We start from the raw sequence: 27,008 nt of genomic DNA, 5'->3' as shown, positions 1-27,008 counted from the left end.
GGAGGATGGTGAAGTCTGAGACAGCTCCCTCCCTGCATTACTAGTGAGAGGCTGGCTTCACAGACAGGGGGGAGCTGCCTGACCCTCACTCCTGACTTCCCCCATGTCCCAGCTAGTGAATGGTGTGTGGGTGAGGGGGGGGGGAGGATGGTGAAGTCTGAGACAGCTCCCTCCCTGCATTACTAGTGAGAGGCTGGCTTCACAGACAGGGGGGAGCTGCCGGACCCTCACTCCTGACTTCCCCATGTCCCAGCTAGTGAATGGTGTGTGGGTGAGGGGGGGGGGAGGAGGATGGTGAAGTCTGAGACAGCTCCCTCCCTGCATTACTAGTGAGAGGCTGGCTTCACAGACAGGGGGGAGCTGCCTGACCCTCACTCCTGACTTCCCCCATGTCCCAGCTCGTGAATGGTGTCTGGGTGAGGGGGGGGGGGGAGGATGGTGAAATCTGAGACAGCTCCCTCCCTGCATTACTAGTGAGAGGCTGGCTTCACAGACAGGGGGGAGCTGCCTGACCCTCACTCCTGACTTCCCCCATGTCCCAGCTAGTGAATGGTGTGTGGGTGAGGGGGGGGGGAGGAGGATGGTGAAGTCTGAGACAGCTCCCTCCCTGCATTACTAGTGAGAGGCTGGCTTCACAGACAGGGGGGAGCTGCCTGACCCTCACTCCTGACTTCCCCCATGTCCCAGCTAGTGAATGGTGTGTGGGTGAGGGGGGGGGGGAGGAGGATGGTGAAGTCTGAGACAGCTCCCTCCCTGCATTACTAGTGAGAGGCTGGCTTCACAGACAGGGGGGAGCTGCCTGACCCTCACTCCTCCGGGGTGATCTTCCTGCACACAGTGCCCTATCCCTGATACCAGGGGTGTTGTGATCTTCCTGCATGCAGTGCCCTATCCCTATTAATACCAGGAGTGTTGTGATCTTCCTGCACGCAGTGCCCTATCCCTAATACCAGGGGTGTTGTGATCTTCCTGCATGCAGTGCCCTATCCCTGATACCGGGATGTGTGCAAGAAGATCCCAACACCCCCGGTATCAGGAATAGGGCACTGTGTGCAGGAAGATCACAATACCCCTGGTATCAGGGTTAGGGCACAAGTTCTAGTCACATTGACTGATCACATTACTTGTTTTGTCAAGCTACCAACTGTTTCCATTTCCCATCCCCCATATACTGTCAGTGGGAAGCTTGGTAACATGAATAAATAAGAGGGCAGCCAATAGGAATACATATTCATTCCTAAACTGACCTTAACTGACCTGAAAAGTGTCAAATTGTATCATTTTCAGTTAGTGCGCACTAACTCTCCGTTAGTGCGCACTAACTCGAGTTAGTGCGCACTAATCGGAAAAAACGATTTTTAACGATTTTTAAACTAAAAAATCGTGCCTAACACGATTTTCTTGCCCTGCCACACGATTTCTATCGTTAAGACGATATGGAAAACGATTCACATCCCTAGTGGCTTCTACCATTTTTGGGTTTTCAAAGAAACCCCTAGATCCCCTCACAGCTGATAAAGCTTAGATAAAAGCTGTTAGGGTTTATTTGCCTGGAGTGAATGCACAAATGTTTAGGGTCTGGGACATGTGTTAATACTTGACAGTATTTGTACTGGGGCAATAGTCAAAGGTTCTTATATGAGTAAAATGTGTTTACCTATGTAAAAGTGCTTTCTGAAAGCTGCCTCCCCTCCCATGCATGAAAACACGCAGCAAGGGGTAGAGTTAAGGCCCAGAGGAATGAAATCATCTCTAAAGGTTTAATGTGGTTCCCACATTGTGCATTTTCAAAAGTGCAGCTTGCAGTTCTGTGGGGCCCACGTTGTGTATCAAATGGCATCCGTGAACAGGACACTGTGAGAGATCTCTCGTCATGAAAATGAATCGTCCGTGTCCACTGCTCAGTGGCTCAGAGAGGGTGGGATCCAGTGACTTGTTCAAGATCACAGAGACAGAACTATGGCCCTTGAGGATCTGAGCAGCAGTCCCAGGCTGCAGTCAAGAGACTGAGTGAGTGAGAGCAGCAGAGAGAGAACAATGAGTGATCATGATAGTGAGTGAATAACAAAGAGTGAGAACAATAAGTGAGCACAACACTGAGAGTAACAGAGAGTGAGAGTAGCAGAGTGAGAACAATGAGTGACGGTAACAGTGAGTGAATAACAAAGAGAGTGAGAACAATAACTGACAGTAACAGTGACAGTAACAAAGAGTGAGAGTGATGGTGTCAGTGAGAACAATGAATGACTGTAACAGTGAGTGACAGTAACCATAGGAGTAACAGAAAGTGAGGGTGATGGTGTGAGTGAGAAAAATGAGTGAGTGTGAGAGTAACAGAGAGTGAGAGTGATGATGTGAGTGAGAATAATGAGTGATTGTAACAGTGAGAGACAGTAAGAGTGGGAGTAGCAGAAAGTGAAAGTGATGGTGTGAGTGAGAACAATGAGTGATTGTAACTGAGTGACAGTAAGAGTGAATGAGAACAGCAGAGTGAGAACAATGAGTGACTGTATCAGTGAGAATAACAGAGAGTGATGGTGTGAATAAAACGAGAACAATGAGTGAATGTAAAAGTGAGTGACTGTTGCGGTCCCGGGCCGTGCCCCGGTCCCTCCACCTACCTCGGGGGCGGCCCGGGCCGTTTCGGAGGTTCCCCGGGCCTGCAGGCCCTTCAGCGCGTCTCTCCCTCCTTGGGAGAGACGTCGACGGCTCGGCGCGGCTGGCCCCGCCCCCTGACACGCTCGCGCGGGGAGGAGCCTTCCTTAAAGGGGCCAGTGCGGGAAAATCATCTGTTCAGCTGCTACACCTGTGGATGACGTCAGACGCCTTCAGGGTATATGTACCCTGCATCTACTTCACTCCAGTGCCTTGCAACTAGGTTCCTGGAGTTGGTTTGTGCTGCTGTGGTCTTGGTTGTCTTCGTCCTGCTTCTGCCTTCCCTCCGCTGTTGATTCTTCTGGCTCAGACCCCTGGACCGGCTTCAGATCATTCTTCTGGCTCTGACCCCTGGACTGGCTTCGGATCGTTCTTCTGGCTCTGACCCCTGGACCGGCTTCAGATCATTCTTCTGGCTCTGACCCCTGGACTGGCTTCGGATCGTTCTTCTGGCTCTGACCCCTGGACCGGCTTCAGATCATTCTTCTGGCTCTGACCCCTGGACCGGCTTCAGATCATTCTTCTGGCTCTGACCCCTGGACTGGCTTCGGATCGTTCTTCTGGCTCTGACCCCTGGACCGGCTTCAGATCATTCTTCTGGCTCTGACCCCTGGACTGGCTTCGGATCGTTCTTCTGGCTCTGACCTCTGGACTGGCTTCGGATCGTTCTTCTGGCTCTGACCCCTGGACTGGCTTCGGATCGTTCTTCTGGCTCTGACCCCTGGACTGGCTTCGGATCGTTCTTCTGGCTCTGACCCCTGGACTGGCTTTGGATCATTCTTCTGGCTCTGATCCTGGACTGGCTGCGGACTGCTCTCTGGATACCGACCCCTGGACTGGCTGCGGACCATCCTTGGACTCCGACTCCTGGACTGACTTCTGGATTTCCCACGACCTGCTGGAAGCGCCTGCATCCGGACCACCCGCATCCTCAGGAAGTTGCCTAAGTCCCAGCGGCCGTGTCCCTAAGGGCTCCTCCCGGGGGAGTACCGGTCTCCAGGGCGAAGAATCTTCTTCCTCTTCGGTCCAACACCGTCCATCTGTCCAGTGAGGGTCTCGTCCTTGGTCGTAAAAGACTTCACCGTAGACCAGAGCGTCAGCCAGCACTGAGCTTCCGAACTGCCTCCTGGTTGGGACATTCGCTATGGACCTCCACAATACTCCATCTTCTGTTCCAAACAGCCCAAGGGTCCACGAACATAACAGTGACAGTAAGTGAGAATAAGAGATTAACAATGTTAGAAGCGCCCGGCTCAGATCGCGGTAAGACACTACCACGATCCAAGTGAAGAAATAAGACTAATGAAGGTATCGGGGGGGAGGGGTTTGTAGGAAAAGGATTGGGGTGACCGTGGGGGGTTGGGGGAGGCTGAACACCTGATCAGAAGAATATCCAGTTATGTTTAAAGTTATTTGGCTATGGTTAGTCGGAAAACTTTAATCGGGGACACTCAGTGAGACGTTTATCACACAGAACAAGTTATCCGGCTAACTTGTCCACTAAACGTCCTACTGAATATGGACCGCCACATCTCAAAAAAGATAGAGCAGAATTACAAAAGGTAAAAAGGAGGGCAACCAAAAAGGGGATGGAACAGCTCCCCTATGAGGAAAGACTAAAGAGGTTAGGGCTGTTCAGCTTGGAGAAGAGATGACTGAGGGGGGATATGATAGAGGTGTTTAAAATCACGAGTAGAGTGGAACAAGTAAAAGTTAATCAGTTGTTTTTTCTTTCAAAGAGTTCAAAGACCAGGGGACACACAATGAAGTTATTAGGTGATAAATTTAAAACTAATAAGAGAAAACATTTTTTTACTCAATGCATAATTAAGCTCTGGAATTCATTACCAGAGGATGTGGTGAAAGCTATCATTATAGCTGCATTTATAAAAGGTTTGGACAAGTTCCTGGAGGAAAAATCCATTAACCATTATTAAGGTGGAGTTGCAGGAATCCAATGCTTATCCCTGGGATAAGCAGCTTGGAATCTCTCTACCCCTTGGGTTCCTGCCAAGTACCTGTGACCTGGATTGGCCACTGTTGGAAACAGGATACTGGGCTTGATGGACCCTTGATCTGACCCAGTGTGGCAAGAACTTATGTTCTTAGGTACTGACAACGTGGGCCTAGTGGATTCACCTGCTAGGCTGCGTCAATCACCCCTCAGTCTCAAGGGGTCACCCACTGTGATAACTATATTGAAAGAGGGCTTGTAAATTGTCATTGACTTCAATTTAAAATCAACTAACTGTAAAGTTATGTTGGAAGTGCACCCTGAGTCCAGCACGCTTTTTACTGTTAATGTTGAAGACTCTTATAACAACACTCAAGGCCTTGGAGTTTATGGAGTGCAGGAAGTGTGGGCATCATACGCCCTTGGGGTCTAGAACTCAGCCCAGGGGTTACAACAGTAAGACTCAGTGGGCAGGGTATACAGAGACTGAACCCTTTTTTCTCCCCAGCCAAGAGCCAGCAAGGACTGGAACCAGTAAGAGCTTAGCTTTAGGAAGAGGCAGCGGGTGCCTGAGGACTAACTGGAGGGTGAAAATCAGGCAGCGGAGTATGGATGCGGAGAACCAATGTGATTAACTGCACAGTAAGCGAGGAGAAGGTGTTCCCGGCGGATATGCGGAGGGAAAGATAACCACCGGATGAAACAGAGGAGAGGTGTGGCAGGAGACATTGATCACCCCCTCGAGATGCCGTCATGCGGGCTGAATACCAGGAATGTGCTGCCCGGCCGTCCATCCCAGATAAGAGCACAGGAATCTTTCAGAAGCACTGAGCTATAAACCGCACCGGGACACTGTGTACGGGAAAGGCCCTACCCGACTCTAAATTATACCAATTACTAAACTGGTAGCTGTGTGCCTGCCGCCTGAGGGAAAAGCAGGAGTCAGTTTCCAAGTGCTGATGCCTTCTTCCCACATACGTATTACGTTTCAGCAGCACCCAGGAAGCGCGGTGTGCAAGCCACTACCTCCCAGGCCAGCAGGTCCTTGGAGAATTTACAGGCCTGTCTGAATGATCAGTAGCTAGGCTGGACCAGTCACTGCAAGGAGACACGCACGCGTCCCATGGCACTTCACCCCTATCAGCCCCCCAGAAACGGATACAAAAAAATCTTCACGTGTCTGGGTTTGGCACATTCAGGCTTTACCCAGTAGTCAACAATCATTTCCGTCTATGGTCCATACGGGGATAATATTTCTTTCCGATCCTTCCTGTTGGTCAATAGTCACATCCGTATACAGATATTATGGTGGCATCTCCTTTCTTAGTCCTCCATTCACCTCTACATACAGAAAGTACGCTGGCAGTTTCTATTCCTGGTTCTATCTGTTGGCCAATGGTTAGCTCTACACCTACGAGCCGTAGAGTGAAACAGAATGATAAGTTGTATTCTTAAACCTCTGCATTGGTCATTAGCCAAGGGGAGAAAGACAATTACAACCTTCTCTCTGTAACGATTCAGCCGGGAAGGGGAGCACCAGGAAACCTACAGCGAGAAAAGCTGGCGCCGCCCGGGACCAGCCAGTGGATTAACCATCAATACCATCGGTGAGAAGGCAGCCAGAATACGGCGACATTAGAGCAAGGCGGTAGGTGGTGGTCGTTGTCCTCATCGGCTGAGTAGACTAGAGGAAAGGCCTGGCGGCATCGTGACACCAGAAGCCACACTGGGCCTCTCAGAGGTGCTGGGCCCTGCAGCTGAAGTGCTTGAAAACACAAGAGGTGAACAACTTTCCACCCCAGAAGCAGGTGAGTGCCCAGAGCTGCACTCGTCTCAAAAATAACGTGGTTAGCCTTCCACGGTCAGCGGGCTTGCTGGAGGGCAGAGGAAACCATTTCCCCAGGAAGGGGACACGTGGGTGGGGTAGGACCAGGCACCCAGGTAGGGAAGAGCCTTCGGAGAGGGTGTGGCATGCAGCGGCTGAAGGGTGGGACCTGCATTCGTTTCAAAACAAAACGAAAGAAAAAATGCCAATGAAATTTGTTTCTGTTGCTGTTTCATGTCGCTTGCTGTTTTGTGCACAGAATTTGCAAACTGTGCACGCGGAATGGAAATAGTGCCCACAAAATAATTCCATTAATCAAGCAAGTCGTTGGTAACCTGAAGGATTCCCGCTGCCTCCTCTTCACTGTAAGGGAGCCTTGGGTGGCCCTTTCCTTGCCAGCAGCTATTTTCTGTGGCGATGGGGCCTTCCGTTTAGTCCTCGAGCCACTTCTGTTACATCCACTTTACTAGCGGCCACGACAGCTCTCTCTCTCTCTCTCAGGATAAGGATTTTAGCATTTTTTCGCTCGCTCTTTATCGAGCAGATCTTCCACCGCACCTGGCAGCAAGTTCTCTACCGCTCCCTTCCCTTTAATATATTCCAAGGGTTTAGGAGCCAAATTTCAAGAATTAGGACCCTGAATCGGCCCTTCTGCAAAGGGTTGTGCACCAGCTTAAAAAGTGGATGGCTGCAGGGGGGGAGCTGGGGGGAGAGGGAGTTAGGGGTCTAACCCTGATTTTCAGCGCCGGCCACCTAACTTGGCTGCTTAAATCCAGGCAAACGAGTTGCAAATTTAGGGGCATTTTCAGGTGAAAACTTAGGTTCCTAAATGTGGCTGCAAACAGCCCTAGACGTAGGTGTTTTCTTGCACGCTGACTCCCGAGTGACCTGGTCCTGCCCTCCTGCTGCAGCGGCTCGGTTATAATGGCAGGAATAGCGTGCCTGATATTGACGCCCTCTTGGGCCTCGTTACTGTAATTATTGTCATTATATTGGTATAATTACTGGACTTGTCGGCGCTCAGGCTTTGTGGGATACAAATTCAACCAACTTCTATTTGCTGCTGCACAGTAATTGCTGAGGAACAATGGCTGTTTAAATAATTATCCCCCAGCCCTTATGGGGACGCTTCAGTGACCTTGCACGGCTGCTGAGAGTCATTGCCTCGCTCACTCCCTCCCAGGCTCGGCTGCTCTCACGCCCCGCACCCTGACCCAGCTGCAGCTGGACGGCCCCGGGGGCGCGGGCGGCCACACAGACGCGGCCGGAGCCGGAGCTGGAACCTGGAGGGTGAGGACGGCCTGCGGCCTGTTTCTGTTGGCCCTGCCGTTTAAGAATAAATCCCTCCTTGAACCCGGTCACCACAAAGTGTGATCCAGATCCGCACCTACTCCTGCCCTCAGCACTGACAAGCCCAGCCCCGAGGGTCAGGATTATTTTTACAGGCTTAACAGCAGTAGGTGGCAAGGAAGTGAACGTGCCCAGCTTAGCAGGCTCGTGCTATTTATTTAGTTATGGCGTTTATAGACCGCCATCCTGTGACCAATCGTAAATGTTTACAAAAAGGTATTCAATTCACACGAGCGCGTTATTTACTCTTCACATGCACAATAACGTCGTGGGCACGATATTCGGGACAGGCTCAAAATTACTGCACAGCCCATTCAGCAGCGCTTTGATGTGCTTCCACCGACTATGGGATTTTCAGAAGAGCGCAGCTCGCACAGCAAGTGCCCGATAATCTGAGATAGGCTTTAGGCATGCGGGCAGCTGCCTACTTAGGCTCCTACTGACAAATAACCCCAGTGTGCTCTCATGCCGGCTGGCACTGGGTGGAGCGCTATTGTTTTGGTTCATTTCTTGGACATGGCACTGTCTTAGAAGGAAGCCCTCGCGTGGGGATGCCGGCAGCCACTAAACCTCTGGGATTATCGTCCTCTTACGCCATCTCTAAGGCTGACCCTGAACCTATGGCCACGTCGGGCTCCCAGGCCATAGGTTCGGCGGCACTACCTCAAACAATGTGGCTTAAATCTGAAACGTATCAGAGTAGGATACAGGATGGATCCGTGCCCAAGTTATTTTACAGCCCCACCAGCTCTGCATAAATTCTCAGTCTCCATGATGGTCAGACACCCCCCATGGTGACTCTGTGCCTCTTTCCACAGCACTGACCAGCATCTTGGTGTTACATCATGCCACTGCATCACCCAGGGTCCCATGATGTCATATTGTATGAAATCATCAACCACTGTTTATGAAACTTCATCACACAGGTGGCATCTTTGTGGCTACAAGCCTATAATTATACCTGGGAACTCTCTAGGTTTGACCTGGAGACTCTGGAATTCTAAAACAAATTGCCAAGTCTCTGGAAAAACAGTGGAAAACTCCAGGATGCAGCTGAAGGGGCCTGCATGGGCCCCAGAAAAGGAAGTTATGTTGGCTGGGCCCATGCGGGCAGGAAGGAAGCGGAGCAGTTGCCGTGTTCGTTTAGGGCCGCAGCAGCAGAAGAAGCAGTAAGCGCTGTCGTCCCGGGCCTGTCCTAAGGTGCTGCAGTAGCGTTGGCCGGTGCAGCCAAAACCGTGCCTGCCTGACAGGAGAAGCTGCCGCTGCTGGGGAGAAGGAAGAGAAAATGAGTGTGAATGAGCATGAATATGAGAGAGTGGGAGAATGAGCTTGTGAGTGTGTGAGCGTGTGTGAGAGTGAGAGAGCATGAATATGAGAGAGCGGGAGAATGAGCTTGTGAGTGTGTGAGAGCGAGTGAGCATGAATATGAGAGAGCGGGAGAATGAGCTTGTGAGTGTGTGAGAGCGAGTGAGCATGAATATGAGAGAGCGGGAGAATGAGCTTGTGAGTGTGTGAGAGCGAGTGAGCATGAATATGAGAGAGCGGGAGAATGAGCTTGTGAGTGTGTGAGAGAGAGTGAGAGTGAGTGAGCATGTGAGTGTATTAGAGTGAGTGTGAGAGAGGGAATAAGCAGGTGTGGGAAAATGAGAGGAGAGAGTGAGTGATTTGAGAGTGTGTGTGTGTATGAGAAGAGAAAGTCTGTATACAACCCCTTCTCCTGTTCAAATCCTATCCCCACAATCTCAGGGTCAACCAAATGAAAAGTTCACAGGTATTCCCATAAGGCACCATTGAAAGAGCCACGGCAGGCTGGTGCCGCAGGGCACTGCACACGCAGGGAGACCTGCCCTAACCCCTTTCCTACTCCACATGGGGGTGGGATTTCTCCTCCGTGACGTCACAGGGATGTCCTCAACACCCTCTGCTCTCAGTCCCCACCAGCGCCCTCTTCACAACCTCTCTGATCCCTCCACCCCTGCCACACTGCCTCCGGTTGATGCTGATTCGATCTCCACGTGACAGATCCTGGCTACGTTCACGGTGGGAAGTTTCCCCCCTACAACTTTCCTTCAGCCTGGCAGTCACTTCCGAAGAAGAGACCCGTGCGCTCACAAAGCTCACGCACCACGTCGTCTTCTCTCCTACTCTTAAAAAAATAAAACAAAAATGTTTTGACCTATATAATATATATGGGATCCAGTAAACCGCCTTGATTACTATGAGAAAGGTCGTTTATTAAGTCTATTAAACTATTATTAGTGAAAGTGTGTTTTGTGCAGTGTAGGCCTATATAATATATATGGGTCCAGTAAATACCTTGATTACCATGAGAAAGGTCATTTATTAAGTCTATTAAACTATTATTAGTGAAAGTGTGTTTTGTGCAGTGTAGGCCTATATAATATATATGGGATCCAGTAAATACCTTGATTACTATGAGAAAGGTCGTTTATTAAGTCTATTAAACTATTATTAGTGAAAGTGTGTGTTGTGCAGTGTAGGCCTATATAATATATATGGGATCCAGTAAACCGCCTTGATTACTATGAGAAAGGTCGTTTATTAAGTCTATTAAACTATTATTAGGGAAAGTGTGTTTTGTGCAGTGTAGGCCTATATAATATATATGGGATCCAGTAAACCGCCTTGATTACTATGAGAAAGGTCGTTTATTAAGTCTATTAAACTGGATCTAAATTCTGTGTTATATTTATTCATATTCTCTGTCATACTTAGCCTTCTAGATACATAGGTTCCATCTCACTGTGATATACCGCCACATTTATTCGCATAGTCTTATTTACTCATCTTGTTACTCTTCTACATTAATTGGCTGCAATGTAAATATTGCTCTGTTCCTTTATCTCCCCTCTTCCAGTTCCAAGTTAATTTTCCCTGTTTTTTGTAACTTTCTCACATCCTTTTCTGATTCCCTGTATTTAAAGTTCAAGGTTTTTATTGAGAATATTGTTATTACGCTACGTTATGCCTTTCACACTTTGTTAATTGTAAACCGGGTTGATGTGATGCCTGTCATGAAACTCGGTATAACAAAAACAATAAATAAATAAATAAAATAAAATATTATTAGTGAAAGTGTGTTTTGTGCAGTGTAGGCCTATATAATATATATGGGATCCAGTAAACCGCCTTGATTACTATGAGAAAGGTCGTTTATTAAGTCTATTAAACTATTATTAGTGAAAGTGTGTTTTGTGCAGCGTAGGCCTATATAATATATATGGGATCCAGTAAACTGCCTTGATTACTATGAGAAAGGTCGTTTATTAAGTCTATTAAACTATTATTAGTGACAGTGTGTTTTGTGCAGCGTAGGCCTATATAATATATATGGGATCCAGTAAACCGCCTTGATTACTATGAGAAAGGTCGTTTATTAAGTCTATTAAACTATTATTAGTGAAAGTGTGTTTTGTGCAGCGTAGGCCTATATAATATATATGGGATCCAGTAAACCGCTTTGATTACTATGAGAAAGGTCGTTTATTAAGTCTATTAAACTATTATTAGTGACAGTGTGTTTTGTGCAGTGTAGGCCTATATAATATATATGGGATCCAGTAAACCGCCTTGATTACTATGAGAAAGGTCGTTTATTAAGTCTATTAAACTATTATTAGTGAAAGTGTGTTTTGTGCAGTGTAGGCCTATATAATATATATGGGATCCAGTAAACCGCCTTGATTACTATGAGAAAGGTCGTTTATTAAGTCTATTAAACTATTATTAGTGAAAATGTGTGTTGTGCAGTGTAGGCCTATATAATATATATGGGATCCAGTAAACCGCCTTGATTACTATGAGAAAGGTCGTTTATTAAGTCTATTAAACTATTATTAGTGACAGTGTGTTTTGTGCAGCGTAGGCCTATATAATATATATGGGATCCAGTAAACTGCCTTGATTACTATGAGAAAGGTCGTTTATTAAGTCTATTAAACTATTATTAGTGACAGTGTGTTTTGTGCAGCGTAGGCCTATATAATATATATGGGATCCAGTAAACCGCCTTGATTACTATGAGAAAGGTCGTTTATTAAGTCTATTAAACTATTATTAGGGAAAGTGTGTTTTGTGCAGTGTAGGCCTATATAATATATATGGGATCCAGTAAACCGCCTTGATTACTGTGAGAAAGGTCGTTTATTAAGTCTATTAAACTATTATTAGTGAAAGTGTGTTTTGTGCAGTGTAAGCCTATATAATATATATGGGATCCAGTAAACCGCCTTGATTACTATGAGAAAGGTCGTTTATTAAGTCTATTAAACTATTATTAGTGAAAGTGTGTTTTGTGCAGTGTAGGCCTATATAATATATATGGGATCCAGTAAATACCTTGATTACTAGGAGAAAGGTCGTTTATTAAGTCTATTAAACTATTATTAGTGACAGTGTGTTTTGTGCAGTGTAGGCCTATATAATATATATGGGATCCAGTAAATACCTTGATTACTAGGAGAAAGGTCGTTTATTAAGTCTATTAAACCATTATTAGTGAAAGTGTGTTTTGTGCAGTATATGCCTATATAATATATATGGGATCCAGTAAACCGCCTTGATTACTATGAGAAAGGTCATTTATTAAGTCTATTAAACTGTTATTAGTGAAAGTGTGTTTTGTGCAGTGTAGGCCTATATAATGTATATGGGATCCAGTAAACCGCCTTGATTACTATGAGAAAGGTCGTTTATTAAGTCTATTAAACCATTATTAGTGACAGTGTGTTTTGTGCAGTGTAGGCCTATATAATGTATATGTTGTTATGGGAAGTTAATGCATTTTAAAATGGAAAATAATGCATAAAAGTTTTAATTATGTGGGGAAGGAGGAATGAGAGGCTGTAATGTTTGTCTAGACCAGTGATGGCAAACTCCAGGCCTCGAGTGCCACAAACAGGCCAGGTTTTCAGGAGATCCACCATGAATAATGCAGGAGAGAGATTTGCATGCACTAGCTCCATAGTATGCAAATCTGTCTCATGCATTATTCATTGTGGATCTCCTGAAAACCTGGCCTGTTTGTGGCACTCGAGGCCTGGAGTTTGCCATCACTGGTCTGTGGCATCTAATACCCCTGCATCAGCCCTAAGAGAGGGTGTGTCTCACACACAGACCCCCACCATTCACCGACCTCTCTCACCCCCGGGGGGCAGATCCTGGGGAAGGGGGGCAGGCAGGCAACAGGGAATGGAGGAGTCCTGGTTCTAGACCCAGGAGGTGAGGCAGCCAAAGGCTGCCCCGCCCCCATTAAACATTGCTCCGGATGCCAAAGACCGAGAACAAGAAAACCTCAGGCCCAATAACCGAGTGGTCAGAGCAGTGACCTGCAAACAAGGGAGGCCAGGGTTCAAATCCTACTGCCACTCCTTGTGACCTTGGGCTTAACCCTCCATTGCCTTCCCCCTGCCCTGGCCCTCTGTGATTTCACCTGCATTGGACCATGGGGGTGGGCGGTGCCATTTCATCCCTCGCCTCAGGCAGCAGACGTGGGCGTGTTCGGCTGCCACAGTGCCCAAGGATCCACCCAAACACCATTAACCATAACACCCATCTCCCTCCAGGGAGATGGGTGTTATGGTTAATGGTGTTTGGGTGGATCCTTGGGCACTGTGGTGTTTGGGAGGCTGCTGAAGGCCCCTTCCCCACCCCCGTTTTCAGGACAAGTCGATGGGTAGACGTACCTGTATAGAGAAGCCAGGCTTTGCCTCGAACTCGTGCTCCTCCTCCCACAGCAACGTTGCCAGCAGCCGCTGGGTAAAAGACAAGCAGCGGTCCTGCCACAAACACACAAAAGAGGCTGCGTATTAGGGACAGGGGCGAAGGAGCAGGTTTCGCTCGTGCGCGTTCAAGGCAATAGGAAGAATCTGATGCTGCGGGAGGCCTCTCATCCCGGCGGGACTGCAGCCGGAACGCTTGGAAACAGGGAAGCCGGGCTCAGCAAGAGACCTGGGAAGTGAAAGCGGGAAAGCGACTCAATCAATGTAAAAAGTGCACACCTCCGCCAGCAGAGGCACACGCGGTGCTCCCGGGGCTCACGTGCAGACCTCCGTAAATATCATACATGACAAGCTGAGAACAGTCCTCTCCTTTCAGGCACTACCAAGGCTGCTTCTCTGAAAACTGGCAAATGCAAAGTCTACACATGAAATGAGTTTGTGCGTTCTGGGGGGGAGGGGTTATGTGTGCAAATCAAATGTACATGCAATGTTTTTCCTCCCCTGAGCAGGACATCCCAACGACCCCCGAATGCCGTGTGCAGGGGTCCGTGGATGGTGCTACGCAACCCGTGCGGGCTGAGGAGCTGACACGTGAGGGCCAGATTTAACGCCCATGACTAGCAAGTTCCAGAAGCCGACCTGCTGCGTGGCCCCCAGCTCAGGACTGTGGCTGTGATAAATGGGCAAAGTGAGATTGGAGGGGATACAAAATAGGATAAAAAACATTCCCAGGATCCAAATGAGATGGAAGGAGCACGGAGACATCGATGCCCCCCTCAATCAATGTAAAAAAGGAGATACGCTGAGATTAGAAATGACTGATGACTGCCTCTACCACTCTCCCGCTAGAAATTAGAATAGTGTTGTGTGTCATCAGCAGACACAGGGAAGTATGCTCATGGGGATCGTGCTACCCGTGGAGGGGTCTCCCAGGATGGTGCTGTGGCCCCTTTGTAACTGATTTCCCCAGGGATGGAGCTGTCAGTGGATGAGGCTCTGTGGATGGCAGTGTGCAGGGGTCTCCCAGGATGGTGCTGTGGCACCTTTGTAACTGATTTCCCAGGGATGGAGCTGTCAGTGGATGAGGCTCTGTGGATGGCAGTGTGCAGGGGTCCGTGGATGGTGCTGTGGCCCCTTTGTAACTGATTTCCCCAGGGATGGAGCTGTCAGTGGATGAGGCTCTGTGGATGGCAGTGTGCAGGGGTCCGTGGATGGTGCTGTGGCCCCTTTGTAACTGATTTCCCAGGGATGGAGCTGTCAGTGGATGAGGCTCTGTGGATGGCAGTGTGCAGGGGTCTGTGGATGGTGCTGTGGCACCTTTGTAACTGATTTCCCAGGGATGGAGCTGACAGTGGATGAGGCTCTGTGGATGGCAGTGTGCAGGGGTCCGTGGATGGCGCTGTGGCCCCTTTGTAACTGATTTCCCCAGGGATGGAGCTGTCAGTGGATGAGGCTCTGTGGATGGCAGTGTGCAGGGGTCCGTGGATGGTGCTGTGGCACCTTTGTAACTGATTTTCCAGGGATGGAGCTGTCAGTGGATGAGGCTCTGTGGATGGCAGTGTGCTGGGGTCCGTGGATGGTGCTGTGGCACCTTTGTAACTGATTTCCCCAGGGATGGAGCTGTCAGTGGATGAGGCTCTGTGGATGGCAGTGTGCAGGGGTCCGTGGATGGTGCTGTGGCACCTTTGTAACTGATTTCCCAGGGATGGAGCTGTCAGTGGATGAGGCTCTGTGGATGGCAGTGTGCAGGGGTCCGTGGATGGTGCTGTGGCCCCTTTGTAACTGATTTCCCAGGGATGGAGATGACAGTGGATGAGGCTCTGTGGATGGCAGTGTGCAGGGGTCCGTGGATGGCGCTGTGGCCCCTTTGTAACTGATTTCCCAGGGATGGAGCTGTCAGTGGATGAGGCTCTGTGGATGGCAGTGTGCAGGGGTCCGTGGATGGTGCTGTGGCCCCTTTGTAACTGATTTCCCAGGGATGGAGCTGTCAGTGGATGAGGCTCTGTGGATGGCAGTGTGCAGGGGTCCGTGGATGGTGCTGTGGCACCTTTGTAACTGATTTCCCAGGGATGGAGCTGTCAGTGGATGAGGCTCTGTGGATGGCAGTGTGCAGGGGTCCGTGGATGGCGCTGTGGCACCTTTGTAACTGATTTCCCAGGGATGGAGCTGTCAGTGGATGAGGCTCTGTGGATGGCAGTGTGCAGGGGTCCGTGGATGGTGCTGTGGCCCCTTTGTAACTGATTTCCCAGGGATGGAGCTGTCAGTGGATGAGGCTCTGTGGATGGCAGTGTGCAGGCATCCGTGGATGACGCTGTGGCACCTTTGTAACTGATTTCCCAGGGATGGAGCTGTCAGTGGATGAGGCTCTGTGGATGGCAGTGTGCAGGGTCCGTGGATGGTGCTGTGGCACCTTTGTAACTGATTTCCCCAGGGATGGAGCTGTCAGTGGATGAGGCTCTGTGGATGGCAGTGTGCAGGGGTCCGTGGATGGTGCTGTGGCACCTTTGTAACTGATTTCCCAGGGATGGAGCTGTCAGTGGATGAGGCTCTGTGGATGGCAGTGTGCAGGGGTCCGTGGATGGTGCTGTGGCCCCTTTGTAACTGATTTCCCAGGGATGGAGCTGTCAGTGGATGAGGCTCTGTGGATGGCAGTGTGCAGGGGTCCGTGGATGGTGCTGTGGCACCTTTGTAACTGATTTCCCAGGGATGGAGCTGTCAGTGGATGAGGCTCTGTGGATGGCAGTGTGCAGGGGTCCGTGGATGGCGCTGTGGCACCTTTGTAACTGATTTCCCAGGGATGGAGCTGTCAGTGGATGAGGCTCTGTGGATGGCAGTGTGCAGGGGTCCGTGGATGGTGCTGTGGCCCCTTTGTAACTGATTTCCCAGGGATGGAGCTGTCAGTGGATGAGGCTCTTTGGATGGCAGTGTGCAGGCATCCGTGGATGACGCTGTGGCACCTTTGTAACTGATTTCCCAGGGATGGAGCTGTCAGTGGATGAGGCTCTGTGGATGGCAGTGTGCAGGGGTCCGTGGATGGTGCTGTGGCACCTTTGTAACTGATTTCCCCAGGGATGGAGCTGTCAGTCGATGAGGCTCTGTGGATGGCAGTGTGCAGGGGTTCGTGGATGGTGCTGTGGCCCCTTTGTAACTGATTTCCCAGGGATGGAGCTGTCAGTGGATGAGGCTCTGTGGATGGCAGTGTGCAGGCATCCGTGGATGACGCTGTGGCACCTTTGTAACTGATTTCCCAGGGATGGAGCTGTCAGTGGATGAGGCTCTGTGGATGGCAGTGTGCAGGGGTCCGTGGATGGTGCTGTGGCACCTTTGTAACTGATTTCCCCAGGGATGGAGCTGTCAGTGGAGTGGTTTCTGTGTTCTAGCTTGGAAACAAACACATATTTACCCAGTTTTAGTAGGAAATATGTATCGCTGCTAATGAATTAAAGGTTAAGTGACAACTTTTGTTTATGGCACTCGTCTGCTTCAGCTTATGAACTGACGAGTGGATTAACCTTTAATTAGCCTTGGCAATCTCGCAGCCCCCTTTAACGGGAATTGTTCCTCCTCCTCCCACGGCATTTCCCAGAGAATCTCAGGGCTGAGGACGCAGCGGGCTTTGTTTGGCTTCGTTAATATTATGCAGATGAGATGCTCTCTGCACATTACCTGCTAACGTCTCCTTTTCTGCCTTTTTTTTTTTTTTCCTGCGGATCCTTCCTCCTCCGCCTGGTGATTTGAGTTTCTCGCCTGCAGTAATTAGCCGCGTGGAAGTGGTGCAAGATCTCCTCGCCAGCGCTCAGGTCTTACTTTCCTACAATCAGGCGTCTTCTGCACTCACAGCCTCTCTCCTCTGATTATTTCGGGTTCCTTGTAAACCTGATTCACCTGGGCTCTGACGAGGCTTGCGAGCTAGCTCTATTTGGGTTTTTTTTCCTTTACCCCGCTGCCTGTATGGACTTGGAGTTCAGACGTCTGTAAGGAAAGCCGGCCTAGGACTCCCTGCTTGCATTGGGATAAAAGCAGGACCGGATCGGCCTGCCCTACAGAAGTGGAGCCAGCTGGCATCCACTTCCTCCCTCTCAGCTGCCCCCTGAAACCAAGGGCCGAGTGACTTAGTTTTTGGGTACTTGCCAGGTTCTTATGGCCTGGATTGGCCACTGTTGGAAACAGGATGCTGGGCTTGATGGACCCTTGGTCTGACCCAGTACGGCATGTTCTTATGTTAAACCGCTCCCGCTTTCATTCCTCTTCACCCTTCTCTTGACTCTCCAGGGTGAGAAGCCGTCTCGCACACGAGGAGCTGGGGAGGAGGCCGGGGAGCGGGTGGCCGGCGGGGCGCGTCCTGGTGAAGGTGACGCAGGCAGGGATGGGCGCATGGGCGCGCTTTTTCTCCATCCTTGTTAGTGGCGCTGCACGGGGACCTGGGGGGGGGAGAGAAGCGTCTGCCTGCAGGACGATACCAAAATCCCTCGCGGGATGGGGGTAGAGAAAATTCAAGGGGGCGTGGTGAAAAAATAGCGGAAGACTGGCTGAGGGTCAGGAAGCCGAACCTCAGGGCGACCGAACCCTAAATCCCCGCGCCTGAGGTTGCAGAAACCCGTCTGCCACGTCTCGGCCACGCTCGCATATCTGCCACGTGTCTGTACTGGGGGGGGGGCAAAGGTTAACTGCAAGGTGCTTATTTCGCTCTAGGAAGGGAAGGCAAATCGGACGGAGATGATTTGAGTCGGGGGGGGCTCACCAGAGAAATGATTCTCAGCGCCTCTCGTCGGGATACCAAATGCGTCTGGAAACAGCCCTCAAGTCTGGAGAAATCGTGACCCTAAATAAAACAAAGATTAAGGAGTATTACTGCTCTCTCTTAATTTTCACTGAGAGCACAGGTCTCGGCAGGTGGAAATGATCCCTGCTAGCAGGACAGGGCGCTGGGGAGCTCAGCAGAAGGGCTGAGGGGTGGTGAATGGTCATCCTACGGCCCAAGACCCACACACAGGAAGAAAAGCCTCCATGAGGTCATGGAGAGGCCAAACGAAGGGCTAGGGAAGCACCGAAGGCTCCTCCAGTCTCTCGTGCAAATTTTAAAACAGAGGGCGAGAGGGGGCAGAGGCACAGATGAAGCCGTCACAGTGCACCAGCTCCCTCTATACACAGGTGCAGGAGAGAGGAAGACGTGGAGGTCGCGCAGGCAGCCAGCTCAGTGACTTTGGTTGCCCCATGTGTCTGCCAGAGCTCCTCTGCTGCTGCCGCCGCTCCCAATGCTCATAGTGAGCCACCCGCAGGGCTGAGTGCACGCTCTCCCCGTCTCACTGGGCCTGGGGATAGAAGGGCTCGGAGGAAGAACCTGGAGGGGAGCTGTGTGCATCGTGGGCCGCACGCCGCCGGGCCTGGCCATCCACGCTCTGGGTGCTGCCCGGCAGTCAGCGCGCTCTGGGGCTCGTGCTGCAGCCAGGAAGGGGCGGCACGCGTGACTACCCGTGTGCTTGGAAAGGAGCCGCCACAGGTTTAAGAGCCAGCGCTGGCCTGCTGGTGAGAGCTGCGGGTTCAAATCCCACTGCTGCTCCCTGTGAGCTGGGGCGAGGCACTCCATTTCCCTGGGGGAAATCCTACAGCCCCCTGAATGTAATCTGCTCTGAAAGGCAGAATGTGAATGCAAATAAATTGTTTCTGAGCACCAGACGGGGGGTGGCGTTTCCTGCAGACCTCAGCTTCAGGCCCCCTGCACCCACACTCAGTGCTCTGTCTAGGCCGCAAGCTTTTTTTTTTTTGAATTGACAATTTTATTGGTGGAATAACCGTACACAGAGCTTCCAGCGCATGACATTGCCAAGTGATAGAAGTAATACATAAGCACATATTATGCATGGAAAACTTACAGACCTGAGATATCCGCTGATAAATGCACTGCGTACCTGAGAGGGGGCTTCGCATGGTGATACCTTCCCCCCACTCCCATATCCCCCGTCCTGAATCCCAATCCCTACCGCCTCCCCTTCTCCTTGTCCCAAACTCCCCCTCCCCCACCCCTCGCTCTAACGGGCCGATACAGTAAAGTCCGCGGGAGAGCGCGGCGCGTGCACAGACCACTCTCCTGCGCACGCGATTCTCTATTCGAATGAGGCCGGCGGTAAAAACAGGCAAAAGGAGGCGCTAGGGACACTAGCGCGTCCCTAGCGCCTCCTTTTGGACCGGAGCGGCGGCTGTCGGAGGGTTTGACAGCCGACGCTCAATTTTGCCGGCGTTGGTTCTCGAGCCCGCTGACGGCCATGGGTTCGGAAACCGGACGCCGGCAAAATTGAGCGTCCGGTTTTCGACCCGACAGCCGTGGGCCGAATTCAAATTTTTTTTTTTTACTTTTTGAAACTTTTTACACCCTTCGGGACCTCCGACTTAATATCGCCATGATATTAAGTCGGAGGTGCACAGAAAAGCAGTTTTTACTGCTTTTCTGTGCACTTTCCCGGTGCCGGGAGAAATTAGCGCCGACCTTTGGGTCGGCGCTAATTTCTGAAAGTAAAAAGTGCGGCTTGGCTGCACATTTTACTTTCTGTATCGCGCGGGAATAACTAATAGGGCCATCATCATGCATTTGCATGTTGCGGGCGCTATTAGGTTTGTGGGGTTGGACGCGCGTTTCCGCCCCTTACTGAATAAGGGTTAACGCTAGCGCGTGGAAATCGCGCGTCCGTCGGAGCGCACTGTACTGTATCGTCCCCGTCAGTTAAGGTGCAATGAGGCCACAACAGCGACCTCAGTCTTGCGCGCCCTGTAAAACTTAGAAAGGGCGTCTCGTCGGACAGCGGACAAATTCTCCGTCCCGCAGATCTGCTGGGATTTGCTGCCGTTAAGGATTTCCATTCGGCTGCCACCACCGGCCGCGGCCAAGAGAATTATATCTTGTCCGGAGCCACAGGACGGTGCTAAAGAGCCAACGCACGGGACACGATGGTCGGGGACCGTGAGAGCCGTCAGACTGCGGCGCCCACGTCGTGCACAGCCAGGCCCACGCGGGACCGGCGCGGGGAAAACGGGGCGCCCGCTGTAATAAGGAGGCGCCAGGGGGGAAACTGTGCGCCCCTCGCGCCTCCTCGCCATGGGGCGCCCGAAACGCGCGTCCTGACCGGCACCCAGCTGATAGCGCTGGGTGCCGCTGGTGACTTTTTTTTATTTTTTTTCCCTTACTCCTTTTGTTCTGTTTCTCTGACTTAACAGCGACGCAGAGGAACCGAAAAGCGGAAGAGAAACGCCGTGCGTGCACGTTGGGCGCGCGTTTTTATTTTTCTGCATCGGGGGAGGGGGTAACAGCCGGTAGCCTTCTCAACGTGAATTTACACGTGGTGAGCGCTGTCGGCCGCGTGCCGGTCAGGACGCGCGTTCCGGGCGCGCTAGTCCCCTCGCTGCAGAAGGGGGTTTTGGATGCGCGTCCGTAACGAGCACGCTATATTGCATCGGCCTAAGCGAGCATATCGCGACGATGCACCGGCCGACGGCAGGGCCCGATAACAGCGCAATACCCACCCAGCTAACAGGAAGACAGGGGTTTTACTGGAAGGTTCGACTTAAGCCGGGACAGACCAGAAGGGCAGAGGCACAGAAAGGCAGGCAGCCGGATTGCTTGGGAGGGAAGAGAGGCCGGAAGGGGTGATACAGGCCGCACGGCCCCCCTGGTCTGCTCCCATTCCTCTCCTACCGCACTGGGGTTGCCGGGTTCTTCGGCTTAGATAAGCAGAAGGAAAAGGTCGACCCCCCCCCCCGAAGGAAGCGAAACTCTCCAAAGCTCGCCAAACGTGGGCCAAGTCAGTTCAGCGAATAAAACGTGGCCTGCGGCGGGTCTGCCGCTCCTTTCCCACTGCCCAGACCCCCCCAGCTCCTCCCCCCCCCCCCAGAGACCTCTCACCAGCGCAGGGAACGAGGGGCAAGGGCCGAGGAAGCCCCCAGCAGGGGGGGGGAGACGGAGCGGGCGGGAGATCCTTAGCGAGGCAGGGCAGGGAGACAACGTGGGCGGCCTGGATGGGACGCGTCTGCGGCGAGGCGAAGGAAGTCCCGGGCTGGGTCAGCGCAGCCGGGCTAGCGTCGGTGGCTCCAGGGCTAGTCACGGGGTTTGTGGGGAGACGGGGGAAGAAGCGAGGGGAGAGAACGGAGGCAGGAAACGTCTTTCTCACGCCTTGAGGGCAGAATACGGGTTCAGTTTAGCCATCGTTCTCGGAGTTCTCTTCCTCTACGGATTTTTCCTTCTCCTTACCATTTCCTATCGTGGTCTAATTAAAAGGTTGCAGGCGGACTGATGCATCCCTTACTACCGTCGCGTCTTCTCCGTAATTTAGCTTTTCCTTCAGAAACGATTCTGTTGGTGTTTATTTTCCAATTATAAATAAATAAATAAATAGATAAGACACGGGAAGAGGGGGAGGGGGGGGCAGTAATTAGGGGATCCCGAACCCTCCAGTTCGGGGCAGGTGAGGACAAAAGCTGCCTAGGATCAGGGGCGACGCTCTGCAGGCGGTCACACGCTACCTCCGGCAGCCGGGAGATATCCCTGCAGGGCGGACAGGGCAGGCGGGCTCTTTCTCTGCCATCGTGTCCTGCCCGTTACTGCATTACTGCTCCTCACTCCCTAAAATAATCCTCACGTTGCGGTCACATAAAACAGACTCCCCTCGTGGGCCGTCTCCTTGTCCGGTCCCCCTCTCCGGGCTTTCTGCGCAGTTTCACCACTGGGTGCAGACCTTGCCCGGGTGCATCACTAAACTCCTGACGTCCCCCGCCTCCCCCTTCCCTTAGAAACATAGAAATGACGGCAGAAGAAGACCAAACGGCCCATCCAGTCTGCCCAGCAAGCCATGCACTCTTTTTTTTCTTTCTCATACTTGTTACGCCTGGCTTTTAGTACCCCTTAGTTCCATTTCCCCTCCACCCCACCACCAATGTAGAGAGCAGCGCCGGAACCGCATCCAAGTGAATATCTACCTTAATTAGGGGTAGTAACCGCAGCAATAAGCAAGCTACACCCATGCCTTTGTCCACTCAGACTATGTAATTCAGACTTTGTTGGTTGTTGTCCATATACAGATCCTCTTTTCCACATTCCCCCTGCCATTGAAGCAGAGAGCTAAGCGTTGAAAGTGAAGTGTTAGACTTTCTCCCCTGCCGTTGAAGCAGAGAGCTATGCTGGATATGTATTGAAAGTAAAGTATTGGCTTATTTGGTTTTGGGGAAGTAACTGCTGTAACAAGCAAGCTACACCTCGCTTTTTTGTGAATGCAAATCCTTTTTTTTTTTCTTCCACATTTCCTCTTGCTGTTGAAGCCTAGAGCAATGATGGAGTCTCACCAACCGTGTGCATGTACATCGAACAAGGGCATTATCTCCAGGTAGTAGCCCTCATTCTCGCGAGCCACATTAACAATCAACAAATATTGAACAAGCCTAATAATTGGCAATACCTATAGCCTATGTCCTCACCGGTAATTTTACCTACTCTTACCCACCCCTCTGCTTTTTTTTTTTGAGATGGCAGCCCTCCATCCTTCCGCTCCGTGAAGGTGGAACACCGACCACTGGCCACTGGCATCCCGCTGCGTGAATGCCTCTGTGGCTACTGCCGCTCCGTGCAGTGTTTTGCTGCCTCCACTTTATTCATACCCTCTAGACTTGATGGATCCACAGTGTTTATCCCACGCCCTTTTGAAGTCCTTCACAGTTCTGGTCTTCACCACATCCTCCGGAAGGGCATTCCAGGCATCCACCACCCTCTCCATGAAGAAATACTTCCTGACATTGGTTCTGAATCTTCCTCCCTGGAGCCTCAGCTCGTGACCCCTGGTTCTGCTGATATTTTTCCTACGGAAAAGGTTTGTCGTTGTCTTTGGATCATTAACACCTTTCAAGTATCTGAAATTCTGTATCATATCACCTCTGCTCCTCCTCTCCTCCAGGGTGTACATATTTAGATTCTTCAATCTCTCCTCGTACGTCATCCGATGAAGATCCTCCACCTTCCTGGTCGCCCTTCTCTGCACCGCCTCCATCCTGTCTCTGTCTCTTAAATATCAGAGATAAACCATTTTTCATTGCCTTTGGGAAGGAGCAGGGAGAAAATCTCATTCTATTTCCTGCAAAGTCCTTCCCCCAGCTCAGCCACAAATTAGCATTTCACAAGTGCCCGAGCCTGCTGGGAGGGGGAACGCCAGGCCCTCCAGTAATTACTGCAAATTGCCCCCGAGTGATACTGGACTGTCCCTTTCCCAGCAGAGGAGCCCTTCACAAGCCCTGGGAAAACAAGGAGCAGAGGAGGAAGGGGGCCGGGCGGGCTGGTCCTGCCGGGGAGTGGGAGTTGATAAGGCCCCCTCCCTGCTGGGGGGGCTTGGATCCCCCACCTCCCTGGTCAGAGGGGCTCGGATTAGAGCTGCCGGCTAAAGGGGGTGACGGTGATCAGCGGCTGCCTTTTCCCAGCCCAGGATCCTGATCACAAGGCCCTCCCCAGATTCATTTCACCGCCTCCCGTTACTTTCCCTATTTACCTCGGACTCCAGCCCTTCGGAGGGACTCTGCACTTGGCATTTTCACAGCAGAAATGTGATTTGCTGATGGAGGCACGAGCACAGCCCCACACCTATACTATATATATATATTTACATATACACACACACGTACATCTCTGCACTCAGCTTGCAGAGCCGAGGCTCACACGAGGGCAGTGGCTGTGAATTATGGATCTGCACCCAAGGGACCTGTATGCGCATCACTGTAAGCAGCCGGCGCCCGGTTAAAACGCCAAGTAACTGAATGAATAATAAAAATGTGCCAGGCACGGGGGGGTTAGGAAGGATCTGAGCCTGTGTTCCGGATCTTGGAAGCTCTCCTGCGCCGTCGGGCGAGAACGGGGGGGCCTTTCCCTGCTGCTCTCCCGACGGGTGTGGGTGGCTCTCGCCGTGGCCCTTCAGAGGTCACGGGCCGCACCCCGCGGGGACCCGGCTAGCCGCAGACTCCGCAAGGGTTTGCACCAATAAGTAACGCAAAAAAAAAAAGGAAGCCCCCCCCCCCTCCTATAAGATCAGCAGACATTTGCAGCTGAGGCCTCTGCAGTTCAGATTTTTACAAAAGTTTGCGCGTCGTCCTTACCCCCCCGGCAATGCCCTCTCTCCCCCATGCAGGCAAAACGAGCCTCCTGGGGCAATCCCGCAGGAAACTCTGCCCGCACTGAGGGCGAGCAGGTATCAAAGCTCCGGTTTCTGCAGGGGACATGAGGTTTCCTCACCCACGGAGAGGGCTTGAACGGGTCACGTTTAGACAGGACCCCTGAGGATGCAGACGCCAGATCCTCGGGGCAGTCCGACCCACTCCTGGGAGATCAGAAGTTACGTCTGCACGCGGTGGGGGCACGACCGGGACCGCATCTCCCTGCAAATCAATAAACCCGGAGCCGGTCGATCACCGTACCAGCAAGGGAAAGGAATTCTTATTTAGAAGTTGCTTTTCTCTGAAATAGGGAGCCCGGTGAGTTTCGGACCTCTGCGGTCCTCTCCTGGTGCTGCCTCAAGCCCCAGCCTGGCACGTCAGCGAGCTGCTGAGGGGCACGTCCGAGAGGCCTGGCGAGGAGGCAGCGGCCAGCCAAGGGGCCCGGCATCCAAAATCCGCTCGCGCTCCTCTGCCCCCATCAACGGAAAAGCTATTCCCGGTCCCCCTAGGGGTCTCCAGAGCCGTGCTCGCCTGTTCCCCCAGCCACAGAGAGAGCATCTCAGCTCAGCTGTCCGGCTGAAGCCTTGGACCGGTGCCGGCACTCCCCGAGCCGCTGCGCCTTTCCCCGAGCCCGTTCCTTCTTCCAGCGAACGCTGCCAGAAAGAAGGGGCAGAGGCCGTGACACGCGGCCGCACTCGACCCTGTTCCCACAGTGACAAGCCCAGCGCCAGCAGGCACAGTGACAGCGGCAGGAGGACGGCAGTCACGAGTGATAATTACCTCGCTGCCATGGGCTGCTTTAATGCGATATCCTATGGTGCATTCCTGTAATTAAGTCTCCAAGGTCTGTACGTCACACACACACACACACAAGCAGACACACACACACGAGCAGAGCAGAGCGGCAGTCACACACACACACATGCAAGAGCAGAGCGGCAGTCACACACACACACACACACTGCACATGCAAGAGCAGAGCGGCAGTCACACACACACACATGCAAGAGCAGAGCGGCAGTCACACACACACTGCACATGCAAGAGCAGAGCAGAGCGGCAGTCACACACACACACACACACTGCACATGCAAGAGCAGAGCAGAGCGGCAGTCACACACACACACATGCAAGAGCAGAGCAGAGCGGCAGTCACACACACACACACACACACACAGACACACACACTGCACATGCAAGAGCAGAGCGGCAGTCACACACACACACACACACACACAGACACACACACTGCACATGCAAGAGCAGAGCGGCAGTCACACACACACTCTCACACACACACACACACACACACTGCACATGCAAGAGCAGAGCAGAGCGGCAGTCACACACACACACACTGCCATTACCCGCTTTTCTCCGTGCACATTTGGTATAATGCACGATGGCTACTGGGGAATTTGCTGATCATCCGTACAGTAGGGCTTCGGTTTAGGAGAAATCTCTGGGCTGGGGGGGTCCTTTCACAGCTTTGGCCTGAGATCTGCAAGACTGCAAGGCCCGGGCTAGGCCAGAAATCCCTGTCTGACAGCGCAACGCTGAGACTGGGGCACGGGATCACTATAAACTTTCCAAGCTCGGTATTCAAAAACCATTTAGCCGGCTCCCCAAAAACCCCTGCCGGGAGCGAGGTAGCCTGTTGTCTGCTCCCGGCGCTTTCAGCAGGGGTTTCCGGGTCCAGGTGGGTAGAGAGTGGGGGCAGAGCAGCGGCGGGCTGGGGGAGATGTGCCGGGTAATTCGCCTGCTCGCCGGCTTTACTGAACATAGACCCCCCCTCCTTTTCCAGAAACATTCTCGGGTTTTTGAAAGGCAGAATAACGATAAGAGAGTAACAGAGTCAGTGACAGCAGCTAAAGCCCAAATGGTGCCCCCAGTCTGCCCAGCAGGGTGTTCAGGGCTGCAACCCCCATGCAGAAAAACGTTACCACGTTACCCCAAGGCTTCACTTTTATCCTCCTGCACTAGGGGCTCCTCCGTCTCCACCCCGCACCCTTTTGAATTCTGTCGCCGTTTTTAGTCTTCAGCATCTCTTCCGGGAGGGCATTTCTAGCCCTTCTAATGTCGGGGAAAAGCTATTTCCGGACATTGCAGTTCCAGGTCATGATCCCTAGCTCTACAGCTTCCCTTCCACTGGAAAAGGTGCATTTTTAATACGTTTCAGATATTTGAACATCGTATGACCCATCTCTCCTCTCTTCTGGCGTAGGCTCCGCCCCAGTTTGCTTGCCTTTCTCTGTCCTATCTCTCTCCTTTTTGAGATACTGAGCACAGTGCTCCAGATGAGGTCTCA

The 27,008-nt window shown here is 51.8% G+C and overlaps 1 protein-coding gene across 3 annotated transcripts in view; it reads right to left on the bottom strand.

Moving 5' to 3' along the window:
* The window catches only part of LOC115096026, a 124,349-nt gene that overhangs the window by 51,600 nt on the left and 45,741 nt on the right, over positions 1 to 27,008 (bottom strand). For all 3 annotated transcript variants that reach the window (XM_029610494.1, XM_029610495.1, XM_029610496.1), the window contains exons 5-6: positions 18,267 to 18,347; positions 13,490 to 13,582 (exon numbers count right to left, since the gene is read on the bottom strand). In XM_029610494.1, the coding sequence (XP_029466354.1) occupies positions 13,490 to 13,582; positions 18,267 to 18,347 (174 nt within the window). The remainder of the gene's footprint in view (positions 1 to 13,489; positions 13,583 to 18,266; positions 18,348 to 27,008) is intronic.

Source organism: Rhinatrema bivittatum, chromosome 7 (assembly GCF_901001135.1).
Source record: "Rhinatrema bivittatum chromosome 7, aRhiBiv1.1, whole genome shotgun sequence".
NCBI lineage: Eukaryota > Metazoa > Chordata > Amphibia > Gymnophiona > Rhinatrematidae > Rhinatrema > Rhinatrema bivittatum.
The sequence above is the reverse complement of the archived record's forward strand: the minus strand, read 5'-3'. Positions and strand labels throughout refer to the sequence as shown.